This window comes from Cryptomeria japonica, chromosome 11, assembly GCF_030272615.1.
Source record: "Cryptomeria japonica chromosome 11, Sugi_1.0, whole genome shotgun sequence".
In the NCBI taxonomy this organism is placed as follows: Eukaryota; Viridiplantae; Streptophyta; class Pinopsida; order Cupressales; family Cupressaceae; genus Cryptomeria; species Cryptomeria japonica.
The window spans coordinates 579,951,523-579,972,007 of NC_081415.1; the positions used below are offsets into that span (position 1 = coordinate 579,951,523).

The following is a 20,485-nucleotide window of genomic DNA, read 5'->3' on the forward strand; positions in this document are numbered from 1 at the left end:
CTCCACATGAAGAATGCACTCAGATAGAATTAATCCTGCAAATACAGAAAGTCCTAAAATCAGACCAAAGCTTATGAAAATCCGGCCTGATTCAATTGTGCAAGCAAGTGAATTTGATTGATCAATCATCTGCTACAAAAGAACCTTTGATGGCCGATTCAGTGAAGAAGGTTTTGACAACGAAAGATGAAGTTTTGACTGATGTAATGACCGATTTGCCTTAGGGATTAAAATTTGATGAACTTAGTTTCTAAATCTGGATGAAGCTTTGGAAAGCAAATGGATTTCAAAGCTCTTCTTGAGGTTAATCTGATATGGATGACTAAGACTTAGGATCTGAGTTGATGGAATGAGTTTCGTCAAGTGAAGAAACTGTCCAGTATTCCCAATTTGAAGCGAAATCCCTGCTAAGGCCTTCTTTGAAAGGTTGATTTGATATTTTTCACATTGGAGTGACAGAGACTTGTTTAAACTAGTTATTGATCATGAACAATGAGGAATTTGAGCTAGGGCATCAAATTCGCTCCTAACCCTTCCAAAGGTACAGAAGCGAGTTTTCTTAGAACACTTTCTTGTTCCTTACTTGGATCCAAACTCACGCTTTCAGGGCTTGATTGAAGGAAAGTTGAGTTATGTGTGCCTTTAGAAGTGAATTCAAACCAAGTTGAATGATGAAGTCTGGAGAATTTGAACAATATTGTCAATTTTGCTCCTGACCCTTCCAAAGGTACAGGAGCGAATTTTTCTTAGAGCCCTCCATTGCTTCTAAGTTGGACCAAAAGCCTTGCTCCTATGGCGTGATTGAAGAGGAAATGATGTATGCATGCCTTGAAATTGAATTGAAACAAGTTTGAATGGCAAAACATGAGGAATCTGAGCCAAGAAGCAAATTTTCGCTCCTGACCCTTCCAAAGGTACAGGAGCGAAATCCTTGAAAGGACCTAATTTCTCACTCAAGCAATTGAACGGATCTTATTAGGGAACAAACCGACTTGATCATGATGGAAGAAGGATTCAAAAGCTAAGTTCAAGGTGAAGTATTGAGGGATGGTGAAGGAATTGAATCAAAAAAAGAATTTCGCTCATGTCCCTCCCTAAGGGTCCAGAGCGAAATCTCTTGGAAGGACATCCTATCTCACCTAAAGCACCAAGAGGATCTTGTTTTAAGCAAAGTTGGGAGTAGATTGACTTGAGCACGATGAGGAGAGAATTTCAAAAATCAGTCTAAGGCAAAGTGATAGGAATGAAGCGTGAATTGAGTCGAGGAAGAAATTCGCTCATGTACCTTCCAAAGGTACAGGAGCGAAATCTCTTGAAGAAGAATGTTTTGTTAATCAAGATATCAAGACAAGCCTTCTTGAAGGTAATTTAAGTCTTTGTTGCAGCATGAGCCTTCTAATGATAATGAAAATTGGGTATGTGAGTGAGAAAACTAAGATTAGCCCTTAGTTCGCTCATGTACCTTCCAAAGGTACAGGAGCGAAATGCATTGAGGATGAGTAATATGCTAATGATAGTGTGTTGTAAGTCTTCATCATGGTGGTTTCAAGTGTTCAAGCATCCTAAACTTCATGCAGATCGTGAGAACTAAGCTTGCCTTCATCAAATATTGATGAAAATTTGACTTATATCCTATCTCGCTCATGTCCCTCTCTAAGGTACCAAGGCGAAATTCTATTAAAGGCAATTGCATTATGGTAAAAAACCGAAAAGATCAAGAGAAGACTAAGTGCAAGTCAACCTAGAAACATTTGATGCATTAATAAACCAATCTCCCTTTGGCGGCAAAAGCAAATTCGAAATTTTTTAAGAGAAGTCGGCCAGCTAAAGGGAAATAAAATTTATTTATTCATCCAAACAAAGTCGGCTTTCATCAAAGAAGCGCATTCTCCCATAAAGGCGCCTATATAAGGGAGGTTGATTCTTAAATTATTCATCATTCATTTCAAACATTCTTCTTCAAAGAGCGAAATCCTTCAGCAGTTAAGAAGCAAATTCCAGATTTGTCAACAATCTTCACAAGCCGAATTCGACAACAGCGAATTTGAGGAGCAACTGAATTCATCAAGGCGAATTTCAAAAGCAGATTTCATTAGACAGATTGGTGGATGAGGAGGCAAATTTCAGGTCTTATAGAGATCAGTCACTTTAACCTAACAACAGCAAAATTCAATAAAGGAAGGACTGAATTCATCATAGCAAGAGCAAATTTGCTCAAGAAAAGGACAATCTACCCTAAACCTGCACCTATCAGACCTGCAAATCACATAAAATCAGAGATTGTATAAGCTATATATCATGTGTTTGATGTTCATTTGTTTGTTTTGCAGCAGGAAAAGAAAGAAATCAGAAGGACCAGGTTGGAGGAAGATTGGAACGAAGATCTCAAGAAGAATATTTCAACATCAAGGTCAAAGGAAGACCTCTTCAAGAGGATCTCATAGGCAAACACAAGAGAGTCAAGGAAGGGTACATCGTTCATCAAGTATATCAAGGACGATGGAGGATCGACAAAAGTCATCACAAAGGAAGTACCAGACAAGGTGGCATCCCAATCACTATTCCTCCAGTCAGATAGGTCTACATCAGCATGTCCAGATTCAATGTACCTGACTTATCAGTGATGACACAAATTTTGAGGCACCTACCCCCGTTTCCTATTGGTTCTCATGCATTGAATGTAATTTTCTCATTGGCTAAAAGGTTTTGTTGTAACAAACCCTAATTAGGGTTTTCATCTTGTAATCCTAGCCATTCATTCTAAATCAATCTGAGCCATTGAAATGTAAAGAGCTCCCTATATAAAGCCTTGGCTCTTCATTTGTAAAGGTTAATAGTCAGAGAATAGTTAGTCAATAGATAGCTAATAATTAATAGTTGGTAATAGAGGCCAAAATAGTAGAATAGCAATTAGAGTAGATTAAGAAGAGAAGGCAAGACTTTGTTGCCTTAATTGTAAAGACTTATTTTCATTGAAGATATGGTGGAATATGTTGTTTCTTTGCAATGTGCATGGTCTCTTGTTGAATCTTCATTTTGATGATAGATGATTAGATTGAATGAAAGAAGCTGTTGAATGCACCTGTGTGGAATCCGTCTAATCCATACCACTAGCCTCTTACTGATTGTAAGTGCGCCCTGCGTGGTCAACTGGCATAAAATGAGCTTAATCTCAAGTCATCACACGTCTATTGTTCATGCCTTAACTTGAATGATGATCAATATCTGATGGTGTCCGATTTGAATATATTTGAAGCATCCCCCAGAAGATCGCACTGAATTGGTGTTGAATTGTTCATCTTGATGGTGAGACCCAGCCCAGTAGGACTCCACCTAGTCATTCATCCATCTTCTCGCATTCTAGGTAGTAGAGTAGACTTCCTGAACCCTGCATCTTTTACCATTTGTTTGTCTTCCAGTTAGTTAATAGGACCTGTGATTCCAGCAAATCAGACATTTAGGTCGTCAAGTGTAAGTCCCCTTGTGACTCCAGCAAAATCACATCATACCACAGAGAGCTTATCCACACATAGAGATCCTACATACACAACCTTGGAGTTACTCCGACTGATCCTTCAGCGAGATCTTCAGCAGTCGGGAACTTTGTTCAAGAGAGGATAAGATACTTCGGTATTTTATTTTGTGTTCGCATGTGAATAAAAAATACATTAACACATCCCCTGTTTTGTCTGCCTTTTCAAAACTCTGTAATTACTGCTTTTATAAATTTTAATAGACTTCTAGCCTCGGCCTTTTACTGAGCAAAAAAAAAACATTTTTTCATTGCTTGACTATATCCCAGGCTGATGACATCTCACCAGCATTATTTCTATTTTGCTAATCCAAATAGCAGTGTAATTAGCATACACTCAAGTCTCAATCATAGGTTACATAAGTTTTCATGTATATACTAGGGAAAATCTTCATATTTTGAAATTCACTAGTTTATGTAGCCTTGGAATCCCAGAATAAAAATTTGTAACTTTTATACAATATGGTCTCCAATGTTGGGTTTACTCATGCTAAAATTAGCTTTTTCAAAGGTAGACATGTTCCCAGTTTTACCTATTTTGATGTTTGAACCCCTTAAAAGATGCTTAAGAGAAATTTCTATGCATGTATGTGGGTCGGCTCTGGTAGTTAGATTAAGAAAGTGACCCAGATAGAAATAAAAGGTAAAAGTCCACTTATGTGTTGCAAGGAAGACATTTTTTGATAAAGATGAGAATCAATTTCCTGGTTAGGGTTTTACTCTACACCATAAAAGCATCTGTCCCAAAACTACAATGGAAGGAACAACAAATCAGTGCATAGACATTCATAATTTAGCACATTTCCAATAAGGTTCTCGTAGGCTTGTTGATAATATTTGGATAGCTCTAGCATGACCTTTGTTCCAAAGTGCAAAATTGTAAAATTAAAACCCACTAATGCATAAACATAAACATTAGTTCTTTTTCTAGATTATTTCCTACTTTCTTTCATTACAATTTATGTTTCATCCCTTACTTCTATAAAAGATGAAGAGCACCATTGCATGTAAGATGATTGAGACAGCTCTGACCTTCGTTGCACAAAAACATTAACATCTCGGTCCCTGCCGTGTCCTCTTGATGCAATTTCAATAGCAGCTTGTAATAGGGCATGTACAGATGCCTATGAAGAAAACAATCAAAAGCAACTGAAGTCAGTTGGATATGCATTCAAAGCTCTCAACTAAACAAGCATCAGCTTGGTAAGATAGTATCAGCTCTTTCGTTTTGTCAACACCATAAAAATAAATACAGAACGAACATGTTCTTTGCCTATTTGGTCTTACAAGGTCATCAACCCTTTTCTTGGCATCAGTTTAAAACTTCATATTATATCATTTTTCACAAACTTATAATGTATGATCCATGGAAAGAAATACAAATGCGAACATCCACCAAAGCAGTGACCTGATTTTTTTATCTTTGACAATACAGCAAATCTAGGTTAAACAAGCATACACCTTGATAACATACTATCACCCTTTTCCTTTTGTCTACACCATATATTATAAATGATATGTGAACATGTTCTTTGCATATTTTCTCTGGCAAGGACATCAAGCTTTCTCTTGGCATCAGATTAAAACTTGTGAATGAAATCGATTTCCAAAAACTTGTATTGTATGATCCATGGAAGGAAACGCAGTAACAAGAATCTATTGATGCAGCAATCTGATTTTTCTTGGCTACAACAATTCAGCATATCTAGGTTTTTGTAAAATTTATTATACTATGACTGAAACGGAATCTGAAACTAGACATGTCACTGAATATAGTTTAATATAATACAGTTGCTCTTAAATCAAAACTAAATCAGGAATTTTTTCAGTTTCAAATTCAAATGGATATTACACTTTGACTTATTATAGGCCTTCTTACGAGGGCATATCATTTGCCCAAATGTAAGGGTGCTGGAGTAAATATAACCCAACCAGATTAGAGATCATGTCCTGCAAACCTTGCAGTCGTTGGCATCTAGTGTATGCAGTTGTCAATCTTTAGTCTGCACCTCAGCCTATTTTTGCATGTCTTAAAACTTTTTTGGCTACAAAGTCAGATATTTTTTTTTAATACAAAAATACAACATTCTTCAATTCCTGAATTCTTTTAGGAATCATCCCACTCCATCACTTTGGAAAATTCAACATCCCCATGCTTTCTCCCTTTGGTTGCTTATATTTTCTAATGAAAACTTGTTGTTTCTACTGCTTAAAATATATCTTCCTTGAACTATTATGTATGTGCTTTTACATCATATGAACAAAAGGAAGCTGAAAAACAACAAACATTTTCTGACAATCTTGCAATCACATGATTTCTTTAATGCAAGGGTCAAGCAAATTCTTACTTGTCCTGGGACCTTCGCTTCTTACTCCTTAGCTGACCTTTTCTAATGCCCATTTTAATCAGTGTTGTCAACTTCAGTGGAAAACGGAATTTCCAACATCAATTAAAGGTCAGTTTGTTGTTGCTCTGATACTATTTAAATTTATTTCCACTTCTTGATTCTCATCAATTATAGCAGCTGAACTACAATGTGACCTACTTAAGATACATAATGACACCAATTTCTGCTCTAAATACAGTGGTTTTCAGATTGAAATCAATAAAAAGTATTTAACCTGAATAAAAAGAGCTAAAATGACACTGGAAACTACTGATGTTTGTGTTATTCTTTCAGGTATTGGAACAAACATCTGCCTGGTACATTAGTTTGAGTATAGAACATCAGCTCTTTCAAAATTCCCATTAATAATACTTTTGGATTTTAAGTTATATCCTTCACAAAAATGATTCATCCCTGCTCCTCCAAATGCTTTAAATCTTGTTTGTAGTTTGTTTGGTGGTACCACTTGCAAACAACATTTCCAACCAGCTACATTTTTTGAAAGATACAGTTTGCAACAAGGGAATCAAGCTCCTATCCCACGGATCCAATGGTCACAATATACAACGGGACAGTTGGGCTAGATTCATGACATGCTTGCAGTTTCCACCTGACTTTATAGTTTTTACTTACAAACAGGTATAGTTTGATAGAAATCCATTCCCTATTAGTAAAGAGTGAAATGAATAAGTAATACATTCTTTTGACATCATTTCAAACTTTGGCCATAAACATTGTAAATAGATATTGCAATAGGTCTTCATAATGAATAATAGTATGAGTTTGTATTAACTATCCTATTGTAGGTGAATTCATTTAGGAGGCCAAACTGTATCAGTTAAGAATCTCCTTGATGAACTTCCCAGAAGGAAACAATCAATTTATGTATCTTTTTGAGACTTCATATTCTGCTCCTCTTTTACACTTTTACTTCATGAGACATACAGTGAAAGCTCCAAGTATATCACATAGCTCAGATTGTGATAATAAAGGTTTTGAGTCTTGGGAGATGAGAGGGGCATGCATAAACCTGATATGCGAGTGTCTTGATCCAGGCATTCTTATCGATGCCAAGCCAGGCCTTTGCAAACCAGGGACCTTGTGTTAGAGAGCTTTGCTGCTCAACAGATAGTTCAAATATCCGTGCAGCCTCATGCAGACTTTGTACCAGGTCATTACTCGCATCTTCACCTTTAAAAGACAGACTCAATTTAAGCCTCATTTCTTCCAATTCTCCATCAGAATTTGCTTGGGAACTCCCATTAACAGTGATCCCATCCTCTGGGGCAGCTGATGCAATGAGAGAAAGAAATAACTTGTGTTTCAAATTACATACTGGTGGTCCAAACCTTCCACTGTTCTTCTGCTTTAGATTGCCCATGCAGCTCAGTACATAATTTATCTTAAAACATGCCTTGCAACAAGAGACTCTTCGGCTTAATGGATGTAAAATAACCAACCTGTTTGAATTGCTGCAAAGAAAAGATGCACGTCGTGAGAACTAGATATTTACCAAAAAATCAACAAGACAATAACAATAAAATAAAATTTAAATTACCAGCATTAGAAAACATGCTATGAGGTCCATATACAAAAAAACAACATAACTAGCCCAAACAATAAAAAAGCTTCAAGTTGCCAAACAATTAAGGAAAATGCACAGCCTACTCAAGATTACCCATTTATCATCCCAATACACATAATTATTTGGAATCCAACGAGACAATACGAAACTATATGACCAACTTTATGTTTGAAGTTTTCTAGAATTGTTCTGATTAATGATTGTGGGCAGTTCTCATTTGCTCGCATGTGCACAGAGGGCTAAGTTACTGTGGGGAGATAAAAGAATCAAGACTAATATATGGCCTTGAATGTGAGTTAGAACAATCCAGGGGCAACACTGCACCAAATTAAACATGCCATTCATTCTCAAATGCTTGGCATGAGTATGTACTTGGGTGGATATGTGGACATCAGAGACGAGATGGCATGCTGCTTTGAGCATGCTGATCCATTCCTGCATGCTTGCAATGAGTCTGCACTTGTGTGTGGTGTTAAAACATCTGAGGGAAAAAAAAATCCACCATATTGAGTATGCCAACGTGTTCCCACAGGCTTAACAATGCCTTCTCCATTAATGTGGTGGAATTACCCTTGATCATCTGTGTAGTTAAGAGCAATCCTTGTCATCAAGAAAGTATTTCCAACTCCTAAAAGAAAACTACGGCCAATTTTATCACTAACACAGAATATATTTCTACCAAGACTGAATTTGAAATTTGAAATTTGGACAGGACTGACATCACTAGGGTTTGACATGTTCACCAAGGCGTCCAGAGCACCTAATATTATCATACTATCCACTAAATAATATTACTTCCTGAATATAAAATCCATCTTGAGAACTGCTTGAATTTCTATCAATTAAACAACAGAACAAACCCTTCGGTATCAATGACCTAAGTGCCCACAAACTTACTCCTTATCACCTCGTTTCATTCAATTGTTCTTCCCCATCAAATTTCTATAAATTCACACCAAAATGAATATTGTTATTATCATTAACACCCATTTATCTTGTCATCATTAACAAGTGATAAACAAATAGGGTTTACATAGAATGCCAGATTTAAATATCCAAGAAAGATGCATTCATGTTTGTGTTAATTTTGAGTAATTTATAATTATTCAATTCCATGTGAACCATAACTTAAGATAATGGCATATTTCAGCGTTCGTTGAAGGGGCTAATTTTTTGTGCCCAAGGTGAGGGCAATATTGAGGGGCATACAGCGGCTATTAATTTGCAACAGGCAGTCCCATGCAATCTCTTCTAAATAAGATTTTGCAAAGAAGATAAAAGAGTTATCTTCCCAGAGTAGTGGTAACATGCTGGCCCGCAGTGTAAATGAGGCCCTCTGTTCAGACTCCATAGGTAGCCTCTCACACCCAGATTGTAGAAAAAATGGAGGTAGCACTCAGTTATTTTGCACTTGCCAATAGTGACAAATGATAACATTGTATAATGTTAATGTATAATTGCGGGTACTGTCCCCTTTCCCGACTGAAAAAAGACAAGACAATTGTATAAATAATGTATATTAAAAAAGTGCAGGTTCATAACTCATGGATAGAAAAGCAATTTGCCATGTCCCAAACATCAGAAGCATCCCACAATTGCAGAGCGGCTATTATTCAGTAAGTGGAATGTAACAAAGGGGTCCTGGAACTTTGCAATGCCTCAAAAATTTTAGGATATTTTTGGCAGTTAGTGACTCTGTTGAAAAAGTTCATAATTTTCTCTGACGACATACCATTGGCAATTTTCTTTACCCATTTTGAAAAATATTTATTCGAGCCTAAAATATGATTAAAATAGGACTATTTGAATGCAAGGAAGCTCCTGAAGTTTCTCAGCAGTAACTAGTAAATAAATTTAAATTCTGAAATGCCACCTGCATGGAATAGCTAGATGTATCTACCAGTTCGCTTTTTTTTGGTGTTCTTCTCCTCAGGAAATGGCCACTTGGAAATGAAGACTAGCCCAAATTCATATTAACCAACATGTCATTCATTTTAGAATTCATCAAATTCTTTACCTAGAATAACAAAATTGTTAACGAAATTGGAAAACAGAATAAATACACAACCAAAAGGGTTTCTAAGCGCTTGGAGAAAATGCATATTTCATTAAATGTATCCGTAACTTATTTTTCTTTACCTCAAACCACTAACTACAAGCGTGTGAAATCTACAATTTGAGAGACTTAATTAGAGCAGGCAGAAAAAGGGCTAAAATACCTTGCTTTGGGAAGGAGCGAAGTAAAACTGGTCTGCGTTTTCAGAGCCATATAAAAAAATTCTATTAACCAGAAATATTACACCCACGTCTGTTTGCCCACAAAAAATGGCTTTTCATTCTAAACAATAATACAGTTGACGCTCAATTTAGAAGTTTAGGGAAAGCTATTCCAGACGTTAAATGAGGTCAGAGAGTTTTGTCTCTGCGGATAAGGCAAAGCTGAGTTTGTAGCTGGTGACAGAGGAGAAACGTGGCGAAATAAATCGCAAGTACACATAAATTTTGAAGGCCAGGGTAAAACGAAATGGTGGACAATTGTAGGCCTCGTAATAAGTCGTTTGACGCCTTCCCCACAGAACTAATTCCCTTCCTACCCTGGTTGTGGACCCGCCTTTACCAATTTAAAATTCTTTGTTTTTAAGCATTGTTTAAGAAGGTGGTCCTATTCAGTTGCTTACCTAGTTTGTCTAGCTAGTATTTATTGGTTTAAGAGTTTTTTTGGTTTAAAATTTGTTTATAAGCAATTGGATGGATCATAAACAATAAAAAAAATTTGGTTTAAAATTTGTTTATAAGCAATCGGATGGATCATAAACAATAAAAAAAAATTGGTTTAAAACTTGTTTATAAGCAATTGGATGGATCATATACAATAAAAAAAAATTGGATGGGATCATAAAGAATTTTTATTTTTTTTTAAATTTGCTTATAAGTAATGTGATGAATGAATGAATGAATGTTTTTAATAATGTGCACGAGGCTTGACAATCTATGGGACCCACAAATAGCTAGCAAAAGAAGCATGCAAAGTTCAAACAAAACCCAAATAAAATACGACGACTGCTAAACCTTCTTTTCCTTCTGCATCTTGGATCTTTTGTTGTGTACATTGATTAGGAAATTTGGAACTCTTGTTATCTTTTCTTCGTCAAATAGGTTACTCAAGGTGTTTGCATTTAGTGTCTCAACATAATTGATTTGAATATCATCATAGGGTGAACACTCATGATATGATGTCATTTTGTCTCCACCACCCCTTGAGTACAATTTCTACATATTATATCTTCCCATTCCTTTTTAGGTATCATCCATCTTCCTCTTTCGCATCTAACTTGATGTGAGTTGGTCCTTATCTGAGCAATTAGCATTGTTGTCTTCCATTTTATGTTCATTCCTATGTAATTCTTTTGAGTATGGTCATATGTGGGATTGAAATGTTTGATATATTATTCCTTTCTCCTCCCTATTTGACCTGCCACATGTTCAACAAATTTTTTTTTTGTTTAAAATTTGTTTATAAGCAATTAGATGGGATCGAGTGTAATAGTTCAATTGTTTATTGTTTATTTGTGTAAAGAAATGGTAAGAAGTAATATAGATTTGAGATTATATTTAAGAATTACATTTCTGTGTATGAATTAAATAAATATTTTCTTTAATTGGATATTAATTGCATTAGTTCAAGGAAATTGAACACATCATCCTTACATATAAAAAATAAATAAAGATTTTCATTAACCGATATTAATTGCCTGAGATTGAGAGAATTGATCTATCCTTTTGTAAAGGGTTAGCGCCCTTTCAAAATTCCTTTTTTTAATAGAACACAACATTTAAAGAGTCAAAATAAAAGAATTTTTTAATTATTGTTTAAGGAATTTGAACTTTATGATTTATGCTAATATCGTATTTATAGTATATAGCATTTTTTATGTGGGATCGTATTATTAATTAATTTAAAAATGAAAAGGTTGAGATAATAAAAGAATTGGTCACTAAAATAGTAGAAGATCAATAATATAAAAAGTTCAAATGATGGATCATTTATTCTTTAAATTATCTTTAGCCTTATAAACATTAAAAATCTTCTATTTTATTTTATTTATCTACATTAAATTAGTTTTAAAAAGATATATTAAATTATATCTTTAATCTCTATCTTACTTCTTTGTATAATATATCATTAATATTGTTAGTTTTAACATTATTCACTTTCTCTTTTATTTCCTTTTTAACTCTTCAAATTAATTATTTATGAAATACCATTCTTGAAATTATCATCATGAATATTATATTTTCAACTCTACATGAATATTTTTTCATTAACAAACTCTACATTAATATTTTGTTAGAAAGAGTCTTTAGAAATTTAAAAATTAAAAAATACAATGATAATCATTCATATATCATTCTTAAATTAGTCATAAATGAATATTACATTTTCAACTATTATTAATGTCTCATTTGAATGTCTTCAAAAAAATTTAAATGAGAAATACAACATTAACCATTCATAACTATGTGTTTGAAGATGTTATTTAGAGTATAATTGTTAGGTAAGATATGAAGAATAAATAATTGATTAAAATGAAAAAAAATTGAATGTCGTATTTTAAAAATTAAGTTAAATTAGAAAGAATTGATGTTCATATATATATATATATATATATATATATATATATATATATATATATATATATATATATATATATTATAATTTTATTTTAATCAAGTTCTGCCTAGGGGGCAGTACCCATTGTATTTCCAAGTGAAAAACTTACACAAGGTGATGGAGATGCCACTCCTTCTACAATATCCAAAAGGGATCAGTTATACAGATACTTGATCCCATTTGCTATGACCACTAGCCTATTACCTACTACTTCTGGAAAGAGATCACCATTTTCTTGAAGGAAGGCTTCAAACCTATCCATACTATTTTCCTTAACAATGTCTGCTTGAAGATGGACCAAGCCTTTTGTGTCTTTGTCTTAATCCCTGTTGCCTGCAGATAGAAATAACCCAGCATGCACTCATCTTCAGGATTGGAGACAATCCCATCCAAAGCTCACATAACCTCTAAGTAAATCCCCTCCTCCACCATCCTCCGCAGGATGCCATTCACCGATAATGGATGGCCCAAGACCTGAATGATTGGCTGGAACAAATCTTCCACCAATCTATTGTCGTGCACATGTCCCCTAGACCAATAGTTAGGACCTAGAATATCTACCACGATTGCTTTTTCCTGATCATTCGCCTTATTGAAGAGGTGCTCATTCTGATCCTTTGGCTTTTCCTCTAGAGCAGACACCCTGCTACACTTGTAGATGATTCCTAAATGCTCTGTCATAATCCTTTATACTGCGAATGAAGCCAAGATTGGGTTTATAAATGGTATTCCCTTCAGTTCTATCAACAACGGCACCCAAAACTAGAAAGCTTGGGACAATCTGGCTGTCAAACAGCATGTGCCCAAGCGACTTTCTTTGATACGGAAGCAAAACCACACAGACCTCATGTCCTCCTCACAGACGAATAGTCTCCAATCTGGGATCCCATCACCCTCTTCCTACGCTGACAAAATCTGCTAAACTATCCAATATCAGTCTTCGGGATTGAAACCTTATCAAGAGATATGATTTCCTTAAGTCCAATCGGCATCATGTCTTCCCTACCAACTTCTCTGACACAATCCGCCTTAAAACCCATCTTTGCCAAACAGTCTGCTGCTTTGTTGCCTTTCTGGTACGTGTGCCTAATGTGATAGTCACCTAGACTATTCAAAAGCTTATGAATCCTTGGAATCTAGCACTCCAACCGCCAGTTCTAGAATACGGATTTGGTTACACCGTTGAGGATGACCTGAGAATCTCCTTCAATAATAAGATTGACCACCTCATTGTTGACACACCACTGAAGCCCTGCCTCTAATGCGGAAATTTCTGCCACATTGTTGGTTACTACTCCTACTGGACCCGATAAGGCTCGCACCACCTCACTCGCATCATTTCTGATGATAGCTCCCAGACCGCTCCGACCCGAATTTCCTCTGCTTGCACCGTCAAAATTTAATTTCATCCACCCTGACGGTAGAGCCTGCCACGTAAGGTTCTTTCTTTTTGCTTTCTTATCATTTAATCTGTGATCGCACTTCTTCTTTAAGTCCCAAGATTTTTCCATATCGAAGTCCCACTTTGATATGTATTTGTAATTCACCCCTTGTGTTCTGTTGTTAACAACTTCCTCAATCGCACATTTTATCTTGGCCTTAAGGAAACAAGCCTCCATAGCTTCTTCCTCGAAAATCCTTCTATTATGTTCCTTCCAAACATGCCAGACTAAAATAGAGGGACAAACAATCCAAAGTAATCCCCATTTAGAATGTCTACCTTTAGTCAGCCAAGATAAGAGAAAATCCTTTAGAGTTTGGTTTTTAGCAATGAAACATTGCAGCATATCTAAAAGCTAATCCCAACAATTACTTGCATAAGGGCACCAATAGAGAAGATGATCGGTCGATTCCTCCTCCTACTTGCACATGATACACCAATTTGGCCCCGAGATCCCGATGGTTTTCAATCTACTTCCGGTGAGAATCCTACCATGAGTAGAAATCCAAAGGAAAGCCCCTGCTTTCGGAAGAATCCACTTGCCCCAACACAAGATCGAGGGCCAACTACAATTCCTCTCTCTCTTCCTCTGGAGCTCGTATCCAAGGTTGACTCTATATTCTCTCGATTTGGAAGCACTCCATATCAAGTTGTCTTCCTCATCTAAGGGGAAAACCTTTTTTCTCTGGAGAACATCTGAGAGCTAACTATGATTTACTTGATGTCATTCACCCACACTCTTCCAAGACAAAGAAACGGGCGGGTTAGGAATTGTTTGAAAGTAATCTGCCACCCATTGACCAATAAACGATTCAATCTGATTGACCCAATCTTTGTCTTCAAACAAGTCTACTATTGGCTCATCCCCATTCCATAAATCACGCCAAAACCACACTCTTTTACCATTGTCAATCTTCCAGGTTAGGTGTTCTATGAGAAGCTTGCGACTTTCCCAAATGAATCTCCAAATCGGTGAACCTCGAACCGAATTGGCCATCGTTAATATTTTGTCAAGGGAATTAGAATCTAGATAATTTGCCACCAAAATTCTGCACCAAAGCTTCTTGGGGAATTTATACATCTTCCACACCAACTTAGCACCTAATGCCAAATTTTACAAATTCATCTTTCTTAAACCTGCCCCACCTTCTTCCTTGAGCATACAAGTAGTGTCCCATTTAATCAAGGGAATCCTTCCTTCCTCCTTCAATCCTTCCCACAAGAATTTCTTAAGCAATTCGTCAATCATCATGGACGCCCTACCAGATAACCTATAGCATGACATGTAATATGTGGGAATGGTCGATAACACTGCCTTAATCATTTGAATTCTTCCTGCCTGAGAAAGCCATATGTTTTTCCAGGAAGCCGCCTTGTGATTACATTTATTGATTACCTCTTCCCACAGTTTATTGTCGACTCTTTCAACAAAAAGTGGGACTCCAAGATAAGTTATGGGGAACTCACCCATCTCAAACTCCAGGATTTTTGAAATTTTAGAATGAAGCCTTCTGTTGGTGTTTAAGAAAAACACCATTTACATGTTTTTGTTCATGCATTGGCCGGAGATTGGCTCATAACAATCAATCACCTGCCTAATCATTTTTGCCTCCCTAACCGTAGCCTCCCCAAAAATGATGGTGTCGTCTGCAAATTGAGAGTGCGAGATAGGCTCCAAATTCTCAATAATAGAGATCCCTCTCCATAGGCCCAAACTTACCTGCTTTTTGATATTTCTCCCCAATACTTTTGCCATTAAAACAAACAAAAAGGGAGGCAGGGGATCACCTTGTCTTAACCCATTAGTAGCTTGGAAGAAATCGCACATCGAACCATTTACAAGAATAGAGAAATTGTCTGAAGACACACAATGCTCAATGCATTTCACCCAACCTTTATTGAATCCGAAATGACGGAGAACATCAAGAAAAAAGGACCACCAAACTCTGTCATATGCTTTGCTAACATCTAATTTAATAATCATACCTTGTTTCTTATCAGAGTGCATAAAATGGATGGTCTCCCCTGCCAAGATGATTTTGTCCATAATTTCTCTCCTGGAGATGAAACCGTGTTGCTCATCAGAGATGATCTTTTTGAGCAACGGTTTCAATCTGTTAACCATAGCCTTAGACACAATTTTGTACAAGGAATTGCACAATGAGATCAGATGGAAGTCCATCATGGTTGAGCAATCTTGCTTCTTGGGGATCAAGACAATGACCGTATTATTCATTTCTCTAACAAATTTCCCTTTCCTTCTAAAATCTTCCGCCACCTTGAAGATATCTTCACCCATGAAGGACCCAACATTTTTTGAAAAATTATGTGGTGACACCATCGGGACCAGGCACTTTGAAGGGGGGATTATCGAATGTGGCCTTTTTAATGTCATGTAGTGTAAAGGGCCGCATCAACTATTTATTGTCTTCCACCGATACCAATCTGTTGATGACATCCAGCATGGAGGAGGAAAGCCCAGGGGTATTGTCTCATCTTTCCCCCAACAGAGATTTGAAGTGATTCACTGCTATGTCTTCAATTGTCTCTACCTCCTCCTACCACACCCCGAGCTTGTCCTGAATGCGGCTAATACGACTATTAGCTCTTTTGGCCTTGCTAGAGGCATGAAATTTTTTTGTGTTCAAATCCCCTTCTTTGATCCAACACTCTCTTGATTTGTCCCTCCAATAGATTTCCTCTCTAAGCAAAAGTTTCGATAATTCGCTTTTTAGTTGTTTATCTCTAACAAATTCCTCATTGGACATCCTTGCTGAAATAATAGTTCTATTTAGGTCATCCAGCTTTGCTTCCACTCTATTCTATTCTGCAAAAATATTCTTGAACAAGTCGTTGTTCCATTCTTTAATTTTGTTCTTAACCATCTTCAATCTCTTAACAAAGCAAAAACTTAGGGTGTCAGAGAAAATGTTGCTCTCTTTCCACCAAGTTTTCACGCTTGGAAAAAACTCCTTATCTCTCCACCACATACCCTGAAACCTAAAACTCCCTCTGGAAATCTTGTTGGCTTCCTTAAAGCTTAATTGAACTAGGAAGTGATCTGGCAATGAAAATGGGAGGATACAAGAATCTAGGTTGAAAGAAGAATCTAGCCAAAAGGGCCCTACCAGAAATCTAACCAGTCTTTCTGATATATTCGCAAAGTTCTCTCGCCTATTGGTCCAAGTATATCTTCCATTCTTTGGAATGACGTCAAACAAATGATTCAACATTACAAAATCCCTGAAATCCTCCATGACTTTGTTAGACATTTTCTGACCACCTCTCTTCTCCTCCAGATCAAGCAGAGCATTAAAATCCCCTGCTATAATGACTCTGTCGTTGCTGAGGGAACCAATCTTTTTAGTAATGTCCTTCCACACCTTCGCTTTCTCCCCAGTCTTAATCGGACCATATACATTAATTAGTGGAAAAATCACATTTTCCCTCAAACTATGAACCACTCCAAATAACCAATATTCTAATCTTTCCAACTCCGTCATCTTAATATTGAGCAGGTTCTACATGACTCCCAACCCCCTGGCAGTGCCTTTGGCTTCATGAAAAAAGCCTTCCCAGTTATTGTAGGAGTGGAGAAAACTGAGAGATTTGTCCAAACATAATTTAGTTTCTTGGAGTAAGACAATATCGCTATGAACTCTACGTAACGCTCGATTTGTCAAGTGTTTCTTGTCAGGGGCCGAAAGACCCCTGACATTCCAAGTGATGATCTTCATCTCTCCCCAAGGGAGGCTCCTACTCCCTTGGCTTTTTTCATAAACTTATGACATTAATGATTCCTTTCTCATTGGCTCTATCTTCTCTTTTCTTCTTGTTTGATCTTCACCCCCGAATCCCCTTGGCCTTGCCTAATAGTATATTTGCAGATTGGCTAATACATCTTTGGTCGAGATTGTCCAACACATCAACCTGCAAAAAGTCTTCAGATGATTCCCTCGCATATTCAATTTATGTGTCTGAACAACCTTTCAAATGAGGGATGGACTCCATCAACTGAATAGTATTCTCCACACCCTTCTCCTCGCATCTGCCTGCTCCAGAGCATTCTCCCTCAATCCCAAAGCTCTTTGTCGGCCTTGGTGAGTCAGGCTTCTGATGGATCTCCTACGCTAGAGAAATGATTTTCGTAACCGAATTACGAACACCGACTTTCTACATCCATTTGCTGACCGGTTCAACCAAACCATTCGAGGACTTTGCAACTTGATCCTTAAAACCACCACGCTCACCACCTGGAGAAGGAAATTCCACTTCTACCTATTGCCTCCATCGACTCCCCCCAGACTTGAGGTATAAGATGGAGGGATTTTTTTTGACCGCTACAATCTTGATCCTAGCGAACAAGTAAGAATCATTTTCAATGATTTCTTCATCCACCTCCAACAACGTACCCAACGATCTTCCAATACTTTCCAAACTAGAATCACTCCAATACTCCATCAGTAGATTGTACAACCGAATCCATATATGCTCCTTGTATACTGCTAACGAAACCAGGTCGAAATTGGGTTGCCACGATTGAAGATAGAGATGGGCTTAATCAGAGACCCAATTATGTTGATTCAAAATCTTGTTTGTAACCATTTCATCTCTGAAAGCCATGATTAAGAAGCCTTTCAAGATGAACTTCAAAACAACTTCTTGACTCCGATTATCTTTAACCCAGGCCCTAGTCTGTGTTCTAGTGATCTTGGCACCAATGAATCTCTCGATAACCGCCTTCTCCCTCCACAAGGCGATATCTTCTTCGATTTCGACAGGAAGATCAATTTCTACTACTGATTCGCTACTATCTTCAGCCCGAGTGGGAATTGATTCCTTTGCGCCCCTAAATCTTCCTCCATATCCTCCCTTAGGTCTGCTAAAGGCTTGTCGAAACCCTTGATTCCTGAATCTACCGCCATAACCATACTGATGAAATCCTTGAGGTCTTCGCTGCATCTCTTCCCTGATTTTCAACTTTAGTAAATTTTACTTTTTAATTAAAATATATTTTAATTTACTTTAGAATAATTATTTGTTATCTACATAAATACATAATTTGTATTTCTTTTATATTTTATTCTTATTAAATGATTTTAATATAAAATAAAATCATTCTTAAAATATTTATAATCTTTATTAATTTTAATAATATATTTGTTATCAAATATTAATAATTTAACATATAAATTTAAGTTTTTAAAAAATATGTACACAATCTCAAAATAAAAATGTTGTTATCATTTTAAAACATATTTTCAAATAAATGTTGAAGAAAAAGTACATGAATTAAAATCAAAATATGTAATGTCCCACTTTGAAATATAATTTAATAATAAATAAAGATAATAATATTAAAATATAAAAGAATAAAAAAAATTAAATTAAAATATAAAATAATAGAAATAAATATAATTAAAATTTAATTAAGTTAATGAATGGTTAAAAGACATGGAAGGAAAAGTTGTGACTCCCTCAAACATAATTTATAAAACAGAGAAGAGAACCTCATTTTGGAATGGGGACAATTTGGAAATGAGAAGTGCAAATTTGATTTAAATAAGAAGTGCAAATCTAATTTTGGAAGGTTGTGTCCCTTTCAAAGGGCTGAAATAATGAAGAGGTGCACTCTTTCAAAGGGTGCAAATGATGAAAGGGTGTGTCTCTTGCCAAATGGCATACATGATGAAGAGGTGTGACCTCTTTCTCACATTGAGAGACATAAAGGGAAGGAATCAAAAGCATCTAGTGACATATTGGGTGACTTGCCAAGTATGTGCAAGGTAATACAAAATTGAACTGCCAACACAGAAGAGACACAGGTGCATATGTGGTGGCCAATTCTATACATCGTCTCCAATGTTATTTTAGGGACGCTTTAAGGATGAAGGAGTCTATTGGGGCAATTTAGTCATTTATAGCCCTTGAAGGTTAAGTAGAGAGTGAGAACTATCGTCGTGAAGAATCTATTATTCTAATTTGTTGGCACTACTGAGTAGTAATGCAGTAATGATTTATAACATTAAGACATGTATCTGAAATATACAAATCAGTGAAAATTATCGAGATAAGTTCTATCCTCTAAACTATTCTTAAAATTTTAAATTAAATATTATAATGAAATGTATTCAGTTCTGATAAAATTATGTTTATTAATTACAATTCTCACTTTATTTTAAAAAAATTGATGTCTCGGAGCTAAATTAAGGCGATTCCCAAATAGGAACATTACAAAATAAAATATTAAAAAGATAAAAATACTCTATTTCATTTTCTTTGTAGACTTACAATGAATTAAAAAAAAGAAGTTAGCTAACTTATATAGATGTTTCTTTAAGTTCAATTTCAACTTAATTTAAGCATTCCACCAAGTTTTTAATATGTACCTTCGACAATATTATTCAATTGGTTTTGTTTGTATTTTTAATTAATTTTTATGTGTATAATTAATTAAAACTAATCTTAATGGTTTGGGCATGGTGAATAGTGTAGATTATCAAATCATAATAAGAAAATTAAATTTACAAATAGATAAATAATTATATTAAATAATTTAATCCCATGTAAGATAATTGAAGAAAAAGCTTATCTAAGGGCAATAATTGAATGAAAAGAAAGCATATTAATAGTTTAGTTAAAGATGAGCTTATGTTATCTTCAATGTGAGACTAAAAAGTGAAAAGTGCATAAGAAGAACATGCCCATTTTAGAAGGGTTAAAGATGAAATGACACTACATCACAAAATGTTCTGATCACAAAGACAATTTAAGAGTAGACAATACAAATGTCATGAAGAGATGCACAAAATGACAAATTTTTTTTTATCAAGATCCATTAACAAACAAAAAATGATATAATTTTTTT

General features: G+C 35.8%; 1 protein-coding gene across 3 annotated transcripts in view; it reads right to left on the bottom strand.

The window, feature by feature from the left end:
- The window catches only part of LOC131072923 (uncharacterized), a 254,611-nt gene extending 244,559 nt beyond the window's left edge, over positions 1 to 10,052 (bottom strand). Inside the window, exons 1-4 of one of the 3 annotated variants that reach the window (XM_058009228.2) lie at positions 9,724 to 10,050; positions 9,405 to 9,521; positions 6,950 to 7,391; positions 4,565 to 4,656 (exon numbers count right to left, since the gene is read on the bottom strand). In XM_058009228.2, coding sequence (XP_057865211.2) covers positions 4,565 to 4,656; positions 6,950 to 7,300 — 443 coding nt within the window. In that variant the 5' untranslated portion in view covers positions 7,301 to 7,391; positions 9,405 to 9,521; positions 9,724 to 10,050. Of the gene's footprint in view, positions 1 to 4,564; positions 4,657 to 6,949; positions 7,392 to 9,404; positions 9,522 to 9,723 lie in introns of all 3 variants that reach the window. The other 2 variants (XM_058009227.2, XM_058009229.2) reach the window with 2 other exon arrangements.
- Between the last annotated feature and the right edge of the window lie 10,433 nt (positions 10,053 to 20,485).